The following is a 15,890-nucleotide window of genomic DNA, read 5'->3' on the forward strand; positions in this document are numbered from 1 at the left end:
AACTGGAGCACCCTGAGGAAACCCACGCAAACACGGGGAGAACATATAAACTCCACACAGATAAGGCCGTGGTTGGGAATTGAACTAATGACCCCAGTGCTGTAAGGCAGACGTGCTAACCACTGAGCCACCGTGCTGCCCCAACACCAGTGCAGAGAGGTGGGTGGGGGGCGCAGTATTGGAAGGCTGTAAGTCTGACACTTCATGATGACACACACAGATCCTCACTCGGCTCTTACACTTTGCCGTGTACTCATAGATCACACCCTGTGTGTACAGATTACTATTACCAGACACTTGCAGAGCAGATGTCCACTCTCCGAGTGAGACTAGCGAATTTCAGGTAGTTCTTCTGGACCCCCGGGAAGCCGACCTCCCTCTCAGATCCTGTCCACTTCATTAGTGGAGCTTTGCCTCACTGCAAATCGCATTATTTTGACCCCGCCCCCTGTGGTGCGATGATGCGATCACAGGATTGTGTCTCTGCACTTGCCCTCCCCTCTGGGAGTTACAATGAGTGGAGGGCAATAAGTAATACTTGCCATATTACTTACACACAGATCCGAGAATAAAGCTTGTCTGCCTCTCCCTATCTTCTATACTGGGCTAAGTTTCCATGACAATACCCATGTTGCCATAGTGATCACTGCAAGGAGCACACTACAGATCAAACTTGCAGTGGATAAGGACAGAGATCACTTTTGCCGCAGCGATAATAACAGGTGAAAGATATCTCTGCAGGAGATATAACTCGCAGGAACAGGCAGTTCCTGGCCAGCTTACATACTTAAATAGCGGAGAAAACATACATCTTATATCTGTGATAAGGATCAATAAAAAAATATTAGTTTTTTCCAGATCAGGGGGCACAAGAATAAATAGGATGGTAAAGCTAATTTACTAATATGGTGCAACATTTGCACTGATCCATAGCAGCTAATCAGCAATTTAGTTTTCATCTGTCTGATTCAAGTTAGAAAATGGAAGTAAGTATCTAACTGTCTGTTGTCCGTGGACAAGTGATTTAAGTCCTTCTGCATTCAGACAACTGAAGTATGTACAATACTTTTATGTTGGGGGAAATTATCACATTTCAGAACTCCTTGGAGGAAGTGTAAATCCGTACTTTCATATTGCAGATCTTCACAATTCAGAAAAGCTGCCACCTCTTACGGTTTGTTATAGGCAGCAAATCCGCTGTTTCCACAGATTTCTAACACGTTTCAAGTGATTGTTTCCTTTCATTTGCAACTGTAACACTAACAGTTTGGCAGGATTGAAGGTCACGTTATTAGCACTTAGAAAATGTATATGGACCAGGATCGTGTCAGGAATTTCCTGCAGCAAACAGCCTGAGATGTAAATATTTGTGTGTGTGACTGAGACACTGCAAGTGCCGGGGAAATAAATTGCTTTCTGTACACGGAACATTTCACAGCGGCTAATGCAATGTATTGATAGCATTACAATAACCCTGGCAGTATCTGTAACTAAAGCCGGTGTGACGATTATGTAGTATATCTAATGACTGATTGTTATTTTCTGTTGAACTCATGTATAACAATGTGTATATTTTATGCAACCTCTTAAAGTATGCTTTGCTGACTGACCTAGGTGACCGGTGCAATTAACAAAGAGTCTTTTGAAACTAGCCAGATAGATAAGGATCTCGGGGGAGTTTGAAGCCCCAAAAATGTAAACCATCCAACCACTCAAAGCAGATCAGAGGTGAGAGATTCTCTGAGGTGCCTAAACATATATCTTAGTGATAGATAATTTACTTCGGAAAGCTGTGAGTCATTTTGGGAATCAATGTGACTTAATTGAAAGTATAATTCCTAAGGTGGGGGTGAAGAGCCTGTAAGAAGGGGTTTAAAATCTTCTGCTACAGACATTACATTGTGCATTTTCATGAGGGAGTCTATCAAGACTGAAATGTCCCATATTCTTCCAATGTGTTCCCTCACACACATCAAGTCTACCTAGTAAGCAGTACTCTGATTTTATTTCCAATTTTATTTTCTGAAAATCATTTGTGCAACATATTGTATGTCGTTATTAATTTTTTAAATAAGCCTTGAAAACATTTTTTAGATTAAATAAATGTAATCTAGTCTATTCTCCGTGATTCTTTGTGAATTTAGGAAGCCCAGGGAGGCTCATGCTACATGTGTATGTGATTTATGTGTGAAACATTAGTAAGTGGTTCTGGTGAACGTAAGGACACCATAATAAATCCATCGTGGTGGCAGAAATTCATTGCTAAGTGATTAAGGTGATGCCAGTCACGGGCAGCTGTTCAGATTGCTGTATCTGGGACAGGCTGGGCGTTCGTGACAGCCGGGTACACGCTAATGAAATTATCATGCAGATCACACGATAAACAACTGTTTGGTCAGATATTACATTAGTGTGTAAGCTCCCACGCTCATGTTTTATCGTTCCAAAACACATCGCTTCTGTTGATTTGGTTTTATAAGGTTCCTAAAAATCACGACCAATGATACAACGATGACGGGTAAACGTGGAAGTGTGTACTCACTCATGACCAGCAGCGTAGGCAGATATCTGTAGCGTGTGCAGAGTGTCACAGTGCTGCGACTTTACTATGAGCCGACGCGGCTCGCTTGTACTCACTGCCCCCCGTCCCGGCCACCGTCATGACAACCGGAATGCCACTTCCACCTCTACCTGGCTGTTGCCAGGGCAACGCTTCTCCAGCCAATGACGTGTTCCGGCAGTTAAACACAGCCAGGCGCGTGTCTGTATAATTAATTCTATTAGCGGTGCGACCAGGCAACCTGCTATCTCAGGCGCATGCGCAGTTTGTACCTGTGACAGTTGGGACCCATTATCTGCTTATGGAGCTTGCTCCTGATTGGCCACTATCAGTATTTAAGGCAGGGAGGGCTTAGTCTTCCTGCTGGTTATAGCATTCAGTTTCCTGGTTGCTGACCTGCTCTTGTACTGTACTCCTGTACTTCTGGATTGACCCTTCTGTGTATGACCTTTGGCTTGTTTATTCGATTGTGATTCTCTGCTGGTGACCCTGACTCCTGCCTGTGACTCGGATATCCTGTCTTTCTGCCGGACCTGACCCTTTTGCCTGGACCTCAATTCGCTGCCTGCTAGTGCCCTTTGACCTCGGCCTGTCCCTGACTTGGTTAATCACCTGCTGTCATTCCCGTTCCCGTGCTACGGTTTAAACCATAAGCTTGTACTACGCCGAGCATAAGACCTGGGGCATCTGAGTACCTGTGAGCGCATCAAGCTCTACGGGAAAGGCGGCTGCTAAAGGTGAAGACCTCTACCACCTGTTCTACAATCTATGACAATAACCGTTAGACGTGACACAGAGTCACGGTCTTTTCATTAGATGGTTATGGTAGATGAAGAATCACAGATCTGAAGGTAAAACGTGTAGGTGTGTACACAGGAATCTGCAGGCTTATCGGGATTTCCAGTCGGTGGTAAAATCGTTATAGAAATTGCATCTGAAGTAACATAGTTTGTACCCAGCTTAACTGCGTCGTGGATCAGTTGCTACATCTAAAATTTGTTACATTCATAAAGATCTTCAGCTGTTCTAGATCTATAGATGGTCTCTAAATTAAAGTAAATCTAGTTTGCAGATCTGACAAATCTAGAATATTAGCAAAAATTGAGTAAAACATAAGTACCATGTACAGTTCAACATAGATACAAATGTAGAAAAAAAACAACAGCAATAAATGTTGCCCCTCGCTCTCTGTCAGATGCCTGCAGCCACTCTGCTTACGACACAATGCACATTACCTGTTGGTGGAGGTTGTTCTGTGGGCGGAAGCACATATGACAATTAGAAAATCGCACATGCATATTTAGTCTGCTGCAAGGGTGAATGCACAGGCGATGGGAAGTCTGACAGCTGTGTGGATACAGCTTGATAAATATCTCTCACCGTTCAAAAAGTAAATTTGCTGATGTTACTGGGAGAGGTTTCACATAGTATATACAGTATACTTCACAGGCTACACATAAGAGAATTATACACATTAATTGAAGTCTGGGCGTGCAGTCATGATCCATAACTAACCCCAATTACGGATGGTTAATTTAAATGGCAGTGGGAGGAAATTTTTGATATCATTCTAATCCCCTATTTATCCTCAGACATCCGTTCCTATAGGCCAAGAGATCGCACCTTACGTATGCAGGTTATGGATGATAGGGAATTAATGATCAGAATGGTATTTTGTGTGTAATGCAAATAGACCAGATGAACCAGCTTTCGGCGGGAATATTAGTATGCAGCTGTTGGAGAGCTGACCCCCACCCTTGGAGGGCATCGTTTGAACTGACCTATGATCTGCATTATACCAGACTGTCCTGAAGCCTGAACCAATGGAAACATGCCAAGTCATCTCTAATTTTGTCCATGTGATTATACACCATGTCACACAGTGTTTAAAATTTAGCTCTTTATCTGTACTAATTCCTAAAAAATTAAATATACAGCCTAGTGCACGTTCAGGTGAATTCCTAAAACTCTGTTAATGGGATTAGTAGCCCTTTTAAACATTAAATGTTTAGTGGTTGTTTAAAATCGGTTGTCAAACTACATATCCCAGAATGCTCTGTCAACCTGAAGGACCTCGGACAGGTCTACCGTCGAAGATTACTTCTGCAGCAAGTCAATAGCTGGAGACGGAGATGCACTTTAGGATAGCGTTACCACTGTACTATTTCTGGAAGGAACACTGAATCCGGGGCAGGAGGGACATTGCTGACCCAGGGTGTAAATAAAACCGCAGACAGCGTTGCAATCTGTTACTGAAATGTTTATTAAGATTGAACTGTTCAACAACGTATCGAAATACAATGTATACAGAGTGAAGGATTTGAATCCATTTTTTTTTTTTTTTCGTTTTGTTTTTAAATTGTTTTTAAATTAAACCAGATCAAACAAAACAGAACAGACAATACAGAACATGGCTTGAAAAAAATATTACAGCAAAAAAAAACAACCAAAAAGTAAAAATAAAATCATGCAAATGATCATATTTCAAAACAGGAAAAAAACAATAAGAGCTTAACAGTGTAATACAAATCAAACAAGATAAAACGACATAATCAAATCATTCAATGATCAATCACTTGTGACATCACTCTTACTTAATCCCTTTTTCCTCTTAAAAACAAAACAACTTTATGTGTTTAACACACATTTATAAGATTGCTAAACTCAGCAAGAGCTCAACTTAATAAGTTGATAAAAAAAGTAGCTGTTCTATGGACAGTTCACTATGGAACCAGATTATTTTCATTATGAGATGCCTAAGTGCAGGTTTTCCAGGCATTTAAACTTTGCACGTCTTTCAGTGTTTCTTACGTTAGAAATAGCATCAGCAAATGTAACTAAAATGTATTTATATATATATATATTTATAATCCCTAGATCTGCATTACACGTTCTTTGTATTAAATGCCATATACCAAAATATTTTAACTGTCCATAAAAATGAATTTATCTAACAGTTATAAATGGTCTATTGGTCATGGATTATTCAACATTTCTTTACAAGAGAACTCGAACAGTTCTACTTCAGCGCTCTAGCTGCTGTGGAACTACAAGTCCCAGCATCCGCAGGAAGAGCCCCAGAATGCCTAACTCAGCATATGACAGCGCAGATGGACACTTTTATTTTTTAAACAGATGGGGCTGAAAATCGCAGTGGGTTCTGTAACTGACCTATACCAGCAAATGAGGGTCTGGGCGACGACGCATTGACCAGGCACATAATGAATATAGTATAAATGCTACAGACGGAAGAAAAGTACAAACCGTATAGGAGGTTTAAATACAGACGTACGCCGACATGCTGCAGTATGCGGGAGACCGGCCCTCCTCAGCAGAGATAATAAGACATAATAATACGCCACAGGTCAAGCCTGGCCAACCTGCGACTTTCCAGGTGTTGTGAAACTACAAACCCCAGCATGCTTTGCCAGTAGAAAGCCAGTATATAGCTGGCAGGGAATGCTGCGACTTGTAGTGTCACAACACCTGGAGAGCTGCAGGTTGGCCAGCCCTGCCATAGATATTGCAGTCGTTGTGTGAGGTATATGCAGACCTCATAAGGCTCATGTAACAATATAATGTATAACTCTGGAGTCACCAGACATGACTGCTGTACACACACCGGTATTACAGCTCTATATGAAGGATGTTAACACAAGTTACCTAGAAATCATTGGACTAAATGGGGCCGTATATATTTGCGTTTTTAACTTGCGCTGCTCCTCCACTCATCTCCATGGGATCGCCTAGTAAACGCAATGAGAAGAGTTTGGATTCTACAAGAGAACAAAGTTCTGTTTGATCACAGAAGCATCTTAATAAATACAGATTAAATGCACTTGTAAATGCATCTAACCCATAAAGGCAATCCTGTTTATATACATATATATACTTGTGTTTTAACCTGTGTCAATACCAAATGTCAGTGTGTACATAGCCTTCTGCAAGTTCCACTGACTCCCTCCAGGTCTGAGCGCTGATACTTTTCTACAGGAATGTGTTACAGTGTTTACTAGGAGGAACTGCGCTGACAGCTTTCAGAGCTGACAATCTATTCAGAGTCCTGAGAGCACGCAGTATTCCCCGTTACAATGTATCACACTTAAATAGGAGCACAAAGCACTTCTGCTTCGAATCTATAGGTAAAGGGCAATTATATCACAGAGATGGTAGTAATACCTCCGTAGGGAGCAGATAGTCTGGACAATTACTTATGTAATAAAACAATAGATGCCCAGGCACACAGAATAACAACAAACAGACAATATCGTGGACATGACAGAATTGTAGTGATAGGAGTTACAATAAAATACAAATTACAGCTAAATTAAGAACAATTTGCAACATCTAGAAGTCAAACTTTCTGTACAGAAAATGAGGGGTATATTTACTAAACTGCGGGTTTCAAAAAGTGGAGATGTTGCCTACAGCAACCAATCAGATTCTAGCTGTCATTTTGTAGAATCCTTGTACTAAATAAGATAACTAGAATCTGATTGGTTGTTATAGGCAACATCTCCACTTTTTCCAACCCGCAGTTTAGTAAATATACCCCTGAATGTGTGGAGGAAGGTGTCGCTGATGCTATTCCTGTTTATGGAGAATATTATGTGTTTGGCTCCCATGAGGCAGACATGGATATAGGGCATGCCCACTACACAGCACATCTTCTACTGCCTACAGTAGGGAATGATCCCTACTTATCAATTCCTTCACACATGAATATCCCACAATGGAGAGAATAGAGCATAGATAGGCAGCCTGTGATCTGGGCATGCTAGGACTTGTAGTCCCACAAGAGCTGGAGAGACACAGGTTGTCTATATTTTGAATAAGAAATTTGGAGGGCGGACTGCAGGCATCTGGACCTCTCTAGCGCCCCCCAACTGTCCAGAGCCTGAAAGTGACCGAATAAATTGATTTAAAATTCCTAGGAGTTTGGGGGGAGCTGCACGCCCCCCCCCCCCCCCCCCCCCCCGACCAATATTGTGACAGAACAGGGAATTCTCCCCTTTGTGAATCATGTCACATAGATGGATAAAGTTGCAGACATTGAAATCGCTGAAATTAATGTCAGATATAATCTAGATAATATCCTATCATTGCTCTTTAATCCCTGGGTTTCAATATAGAAAAATATAGGCAATGCGTAAAAGGTGAAAATTTATATTTATTCCTAATAAAATATACACAAACAAACACGTTCTTATGCGTCTTAAATACAGAAGTTCTGTTATATAACAACAAGTCCCAGGAGGCTCTGTCAGCCTGCTGGGACTTGTGGTTCCACAACAGCTCAGCAGACAAAGGGTTGTGCATGTGACTGTGGCCCCAGCTTAGATGTGACGCCAGGGCCCAATTGATAATACCAAGATTACATCATCTCAAATAAACACCAATGGGTCTATTACTCCCAAACATTAGATATAGCACTTTCATATACTGTAATAAAAGGATTATTTAATGAAACAAGAAAATGTTGTTTCATATAAACAGCAGCTTATTAAATTCCTGTTGTCCTGTTCCGCCACCGTTTATGCGCAAAAGAGCGGCCAAGGAGTTCTAGCCGGCAACTTACAATTAGCGGTAAAACGCGACTCTTGTTCCGCGTCTTCCTGGAGCGTCACAAGATTTTCACAAAATACAGCAACCAAGTAACGTCCATCACGACAACTCGCTGCAAGTAACTAGCTGGTGTCACCGATAAACGGCCCCATATACTGCCTGTAAGGACTGCGCAGTGGCTGCAGCGCAGGGGGTGGTGGCTTCTCTAGAGTGTAATATGGATGCTGCCACTAATCAGTAGTGTAATATAAATTATTGCTATAGACCACATTCATTATCGGCCATGTCACAGGAAGAGTTAGGTCAGCTCTAGGACCTTCTACACATAAGCAGTAAGTGACTATTTTAAGAGTTTATTTAATTAGCATCACCGCACAAACAACACTACATTTTAAAGGAAAATTTTACCAAAATCCTTAAATATTTGTATAAATGACTGTATGACACAAGTCACAATTCCTCTCGCTCACTGGAGAAGACCCCAGAATAAGAAGGACCACAGATAACAGGGGGTGTCAGGGTCCCCTGAATGTAGTCTGTGCTATAAACAGATATAATAAGAGTAACATTGTTTCTAAGCTTAAGGAGCAAAACTATAGAATAGTTCTCAGTGCATTATTTGTGTTCAGTGTAAGACAAAACATTGGAGATGGCTCTGGTTGAGCCACTGCAGCTATAATGCACAATATAACACCGGTATCTACCGTAGTATAATTAGCGCCAGTGAGCCGGTGCAGTCCTCGCCGAAATAATAAATACACCCTGAAGTCTTCAACCCATCTCGTGTGGCCCTCAAATGCTTTACTGGGGCCCTCTCTCCAATGTGTTTCCCCTATACCCATGGTCATCCGATCCATGCCCGTTCATCCCATCAGTGACCTTTACATAAAAATATATCTTCAGCTCAACACACCGTGCTTAGACAACCTGTCAGCTGCCGTAGAACCACAAGTCCCAGCATGCCCTGACAGCCAATGGTGGCAGCGTATGTAGGAAGCTGAAAGGCCACCGGTTTTCTACCACGGTCACCACCTATACGTGGACTGGTTGATCCTTATAGTCTATCAACAAAACTTTACAAGATTGAAAAAAAAAAAAGCAAAACAGAATCCTTGTTACTAAGAGATTCCTATTTTCTATCCCTGACATTTCCGATGGACATTTCCACGCAGAGGACTTTACGCCAGAAGGTGTCGCGCGTTTTCCTGCCTCACTTACGCCTTTTTCCCGTCGTGTTCATAACAGCGTTCGGTTAGAAGAACATCTGGATAAAATGTTTACGGTTATTTCATCTATATTGCGATGGTTCAGGGCACTGGAGAGGCTGTCTGTGATATAGTACAAGTATTCTATATATTTCTATATGATCTTCCTGAGCACTGTGGGTATAGATCTTATTGCTGCTGGCTGAGTGCAGGTCCTGCAATCACTTCTGCATAAACTACAACTCCCATAATCCCATCTGGTAACTGAAAGCAAAGAGACAATATTGTCTGACCCAGGGAAACTAAGTAAAAGCGGATTTAGGGGCTTATGTTATAATTACAGATGGGAAATCAAAATTCTGCTTCCTAACAATACATAATATTCTGTGGAAAAAGACTGATTAGTAGGAACTTTTGCTACATGACCGTGTGCACTATGGTGCTGGTACATTAAGCCTTACACGTTGGTAGATTTAGGGCACAGGACGCTGAGCCACGTTACCGACGTTATGTACTTCTCAAACTTACAGCAAACGGAGGAAAAAGGAAGCAGGAAAAATGTTTATTGAAATAAGCTGAAAAAGAATTATCTAAGAGGCCTAGAACTTTTCCCTAACATTTGAAGCCAGAAATGCGGGTGGTTTGGTTCATAATCCATTAAAAAAATGTTTCAAAAATGACACATTGCATTATGGGAAATGTGCAGAACATTGTGGTAGAAACCAGCGATCAGAGCTCTCCTGAGACAAGGGCAAATGGAGATATAAAATGTGGCTTATATTTACTAGTTAAAGTCTACCGGTCGTCACACGGATGGCAGGCGGACAGTTTGTGAATCCTAGTAAATGGATGGTATACATTAGAATATTGCTTCAGTTGACACTGCGAGCTTCATGCAATGCCGTTGTGATTCTGCTAGTTCCTAGTGAATGGATCGACAGAACTATCCCGGTATCTCTGAGGGTGGAATCGGTGACTCTTAAAGACTGAGCTGCTTGTAATATAAGTCACACAGTATTGGTTCCCTGTACAGGATGGTCGCCTCTAATGCATGCAGATGCGGGGTAAACGGCACCTCCGGCACAATGCGCTTTAGATGCCGGGTAAGAGAAATACGATGTAAGCTCCCTCGGTGAAGCCTATACATGGGAGGCCAGTTGTGTATTTGGCTAATTATGTATTGTTAATATGATCAAATCAGTATGCCAACCAAACCCACTAATACGGCTTAATAAATATCAAACGTTAATACTGAACAGGTGAATTTGCTCCAACCAGTGTGTGAATAAAACCTTCACACAGAAATCTCCCTGCAGTCACACATATGACACAAAACTACCGCTGAGCGCATTGGAAGTCTCTCATTCAAAAACACATTCACTTTACTCACCGCCAAACTGACCATTTGCAAATGAAACCGCAACCCCACGGATTTAGATTCTGTTCCCCCAGCTAAGCTGGAGCCATTTTAAGGTCCGCTCGTATCGATGGTGGAGAATGCCGGGGGGCGCCAGGACGAAATCCCACACACAAAGTCCTCAAATCTTTTCCCCCATTAACCAGGCACCAATCTTTAGTGGGAACAAGAGGACGCCAAGCCCCATACCACATGTTTAATATTTAAATCGCTGACTTTTCATCAGTGTTCAGTAAAGAGATATCAAAATTAGATGCTTGTAAAAATACATTTCTCTCTGGGCACACTCACGTGTACACCGGGCCACACAATTACAGTGTCTTTGGGTTTTCTTCAACAACTAGAAAGACTTGGGAGAAAAATTTCAACCAAAAATGTACAATTTCATCTAATGCTGCCTCACAAACTAACGATCTCTCATCGTAGTCATTCATTCCAGGAATAATTATATTATTACCTTTGTTATCGGTATACCCTGTCTCATTTTTAGCGGGCCCTCTATGCTAATGACATTGAGGGGGACAGTCCTAGAGGAACATCTAATTTTATTTTCCAAAAATATCCAACCTAAAATGTCCTTTTAAAAGACACAGACATCATGTGTCTGGATGACCGATAGGGGTAAATTTATCCTTCTAAATAAGGAAAAGCAGAAGTGATACCCGTTGCAACCAATCAGATTCTATCGATCATTTCATGTACTATTAAATGACAGCTGGAATCTGATTGGATGCTCTGGGTAGTCAACTTGCAGCTGTGAAGCGTCAGGTTGGCAGATTGTTCATGGACGTGTGGTTCTACAATCGGGGTGAAGGGTCAAAGGTTGAACAAGACCAAACCAAGCAAGACCAGAATGGCCACAGACATCCGTATACAGGGCCCCAGAACTAGACTCCTATCTCTTACATTTAGAGAAGTGATTGCTACCTAGTGAGATTACCATCAGCAGCGCGTAGCAGCTTACACTTAGATGCTGGAGTCTAATGTTTATTAATAACAAATTATAGACTGGAAGGAAACATTTCTAGAAGGGCGATAACTGCAGCTCCTCTTATTATAATGTGAATCAGCAGCTAAAAGTCGTCTTACTTCAAGTGTCATCAACGCACCAGCTATCAAACTGCTTCAAAACCAATATAAAAGAATACAGAATTGGTCAGATCCCGGCTAGACTTGCAGTTACATTTCAGACATAAATTCAAGTAATATAAAGGTTTTGAAAAATTGTCATATTGCCTTTAATAACCGCCAGGATCGGTATGTCTCCGGCTGAATGGTGCAGACATTAAGTCAGAAACCGCTATCATCAGCATAGATAGGTAACACGCCGTTATACTCTGATATAGATTGTTATTGCCACGCCGGGGAACAGGCTGAATTTACACAATACAGCTCGTTAGATTCTACTGTTTTCCAACGCTTTAGTTGTGCATGATTATACAATATCTATCCACAGCTTATACCTTCAAGTGTAGGCAAATACAAGGCCACCGTCTATTAACCAGCTGCAGGACACCTGTCAAAGAGATGTCATTAAGGCGAATAGTATTTTCACATGCCAGTTATATACACACATCATAAACCATGCGTTTCAGATTCATGATCAATTGTCAAAAAGTGCAAACTATAAGAGCAAAAATAAGTGTTGGTGTTTGGAGAACACAGTCTCCCATGCACGTGCTCGGAAAACCCAACACCAAAGATTCAAACCACAAAATGCTCTGCAACCAGGTGAGATAAATAATCACTACTGCCACGGCGAACACAACCTATACTAAACATACATGTAGATTATCTAAGGGCACACAGAAGCCGTGCAGTGAGAATGCGTTCTACTTGCTGTGCGGTGACGTGTGATTACAGCGAAGCGGATACACGCCTACACAGAAAACGTAGGCAGCCACGGGGATCATCACAATCCAACGGGCCAAAATTCAAACTGCCCATTCACACTGAATCGTGGGCTAAAGCGCAACATGTTCAAACTGCGGTATGTGTTCAACGCAACGCACATGCTTTGACCACGCGGTGAGTGCGTGTAATCACACTGCAAGTAAAACGGATTCACACGTTATAGAGTGAATGTGTTGTACATTCTGGTCACACGTGTGCCTTGTTTTTGGCCAAACCAGATATACATCTTAGGGTTGCAGAGGAGTTAAGTCATTGATTTGTCACTAGATCAGCACAAATAGGATTTTGCAAAGGTCACACATTGGACTGAATCATCCTTGCTGACAATGCTCCTTATGAATTCAATGGGAACTAGAGATACTGGTTCCTGATAAATTAATATGCTACACAAAACACCCTTATATGCTACTACAATGCCAGATCATGTCCTACAGTTCTATTGCACTTCATTCCACAATCCATCCAAGAGTTTCCTCTTATTGGTAAGGCTGACATTGCAATGTATAGCATATTATGAATGCCTAGGATAAAGGCCTGGCTGACCAGCAGGGCCCTCAGCCCTGGCCTAGTCATGTTCTCACAGTAAACCGTAACCCCAGCATAAATATATACAGTACACCAGGTGTGTCTGTGTGCTATAACACTGCTTCTATGGGAGTGTGATTAAGATCCTTAATAATATGCAAAATTCAAAAAGCGCCTTGTAAAAGATGCTGCTAACTGAAGCAAAACAGTTACTTGTAACCTAAATTCTTTATAAATGGCTGCGAGGACCCCCCTCTTCCCCCCCAAATAGTACAGCCGCTGAGGCAGGAGAAAGCAGGTTTCTGGTGCAATGTAATGTAGCCTCCATTGATTTCTCAACCTGCTGTCAATCACAAATGTATTTACTGAGAGATCAGGAGCAATATTGCTGCGATGCCCGACATCAAGGGGAAAGGTATAGATGTTAAAAAAGGAGACGAGTAGAACGGCATATACACGTCTACTGCATCCCACATTCAGATGGATTTGGCATCTGACGCCAATGTATTTGCACATTGCAACATAAATAGATCTAAATAGAGGGAAAAAAGCAACCCTAGAAAACATGAACAATGCATCTTGTTTACTCAGCAGGCCGCACATTAGGGATTCAACGGGTAAAGTGCGCCAGAACGGAGATAGTCATTTTGTGGGCTAAAGTTAAGTGACTCTGTCGTTCTTAGTGAATTGACAAAGCTGTGTTCAAACATTGGTTCGGCATACAAGATGGCTGCCTCCACCTCACACAGCGTCTTCACAGCGGTGACACTGGCTTGGTTACATTTTCAGGCATACTGCTTCATCCCACAATATGGCCACCTCAACGGAGTGTAGGTTACAGGTACACGTTAATTTAAGGCATACATAAATATACCAGCATCATTTTGACAACAAAAACAAAGAAAGAAATGAAAACAACTTATAAGGCTATACATCCCAAATGTCAAAATAAAATCCTTGCAAACCTAGATGTTCTCTAAAATTCGTATAACATACATTTGGTTTAAAGAGAAAACGTGCAGGAAAAAGGCGTAATCGGAATAAGATTCTACTAGAGTAAACTAAATAAATCTGTTTAATAATTCTTTTTTCCTCACTAATAAATAGGTAGCCGTGGCTCTTTAAATAAAGACAGGTTGATTTTCCCCTGACTTGCGGCACACATGAAGCCACAGGTCATCGTATCGAGCTCCGGCCACAGTCCAGACGTGCACCTGCTATTTACGGGCAAGGGTGTGGTCTGTACGGTCTGGAATGTGTTGTGGTTGATCAAAGCACCTACTCAAACTGCCGACTCGCTGTCTACTTCCGGAGGAACAGCCGGCTCCTTCGGAGTGAGCTTCAAGACAAGAGGCTTCTCTGGATCGACTCCATTAGTGATGGCGGCATCTGGTGGGACTTGGCGTTTTGGATCCTCCTTGTTGTCTTCTGGAACTTCAGGGTATATGACCAAGAACGCAGCTGTAAGAAATCCCAAAAAGGAGCCTATAGAGGCCACCAGAGGAATTACTCTGACCGTACTCACAACATCAACCACTGCCCCAAGTGCGGAGGCCACCAATATCTGGGAGATGTAAACTTGGCAGGACAAGATGGCGCAGTCTATGCCAAAGCCTCTTTTAGAGTTCCCGGGACTGTGATGAATGTACTGTAGGGAGAGAGAATGGACAAAACAGGTCATTTATCAAGCTTGCATATTGACCAACAGAAATGAAATCTTGTTGAACTGGTAGCGCTCATCTCACCTCCTTCATGTCATGGTATTGTCCTAGCAGAGCGTACGGACAGTAGGAGATGCTCATGGAGAAGATTCCCATGGTGCTAATCATGATCATAGAGACGTACACATTGGGGAAGATGAACATCACTGCGGTGCCGATCGCGAAGCCCAGGGTCCCCAGGATGTAGATGACTTTGATGCTGAGGTCGTAGTTATCTAGATATTTCTGTAGCAAGGCTGCGGAGGACAAAGAACTCACAAAGGTCATCACATAATATCCTATAATCATCATCATCATCATCATCATTTATTTATATAGCGCCACTAATTCCGCAGCGCTGTACAGAGAACTCATTCACATCAGTCCCTGCCCCATTGGAGCTTACAGTCTAAATTCCCTAACACACACACAGACAGACAGACAGAGACTAGGGTCAATTTGTTAGCAGCCAATTAACCTACCAGTATGTTTTTGGAGTGTGGGAGGAAACCGGAGCACCCGGAGGAAACCCACGCAAACACATGGAGAACATACAAACTCCACACAGATAAGGCCATGGTCGGGAATCGAACTCATTACCCCAGTGCTGTGAGGCCGAAGTGCTAACCACTAGGCCACTGTGCTGCCCTATAATACCTTCTTCTAAATGGACACAAGAACATAATGGACACTGGATTATTAACATGTACCTAAACCCCTTGTACAATATAAAGTCCACATGATACATGGTCTTTAATATCTTTATTGGTGATATTGCAAATAGCATTGAAGGGAAAGTATGTCTTTTTGCAGATGACACAAAGATATGCAACAGGGTAGACACATCAGGAGGGGCATAACAAATGAATGAGGACTACAGGAATGGTCAAAAGAGTGGCAACTAAGGTTTAATGCCAAAAATACAAAATCATGCACTTGGGTCTCTAAAAGCAAAGGCAGAAGTATTAATGGCAAAATAATGGAAACTACGGAGGAGGAAAGGG

General features: G+C 42.1%; 1 protein-coding gene across 1 annotated transcript in view; it reads right to left on the reverse strand.

The window, feature by feature from the left end:
• Positions 1–4,799: 4,799 nt before the first annotated feature.
• Positions 4,800–15,890, reverse strand: part of SLC45A4 (solute carrier family 45 member 4) — a 91,545-nt gene continuing 80,454 nt past the window's right edge. Inside the window, exons 7-8 of the mRNA XM_075211658.1 lie at positions 14,932–15,143; positions 4,800–14,834 (exon numbers count right to left, since the gene is read on the reverse strand). Of these exons, the coding sequence (XP_075067759.1) occupies positions 14,469–14,834; positions 14,932–15,143 (578 nt within the window). The 3' untranslated portion in view covers positions 4,800–14,468. The remainder of the gene's footprint in view (positions 14,835–14,931; positions 15,144–15,890) is intronic.

The sequence above is a fragment of the Mixophyes fleayi genome, chromosome 5 (assembly GCF_038048845.1).
Source record: "Mixophyes fleayi isolate aMixFle1 chromosome 5, aMixFle1.hap1, whole genome shotgun sequence".
NCBI lineage: Eukaryota > Metazoa > Chordata > Amphibia > Anura > Limnodynastidae > Mixophyes > Mixophyes fleayi.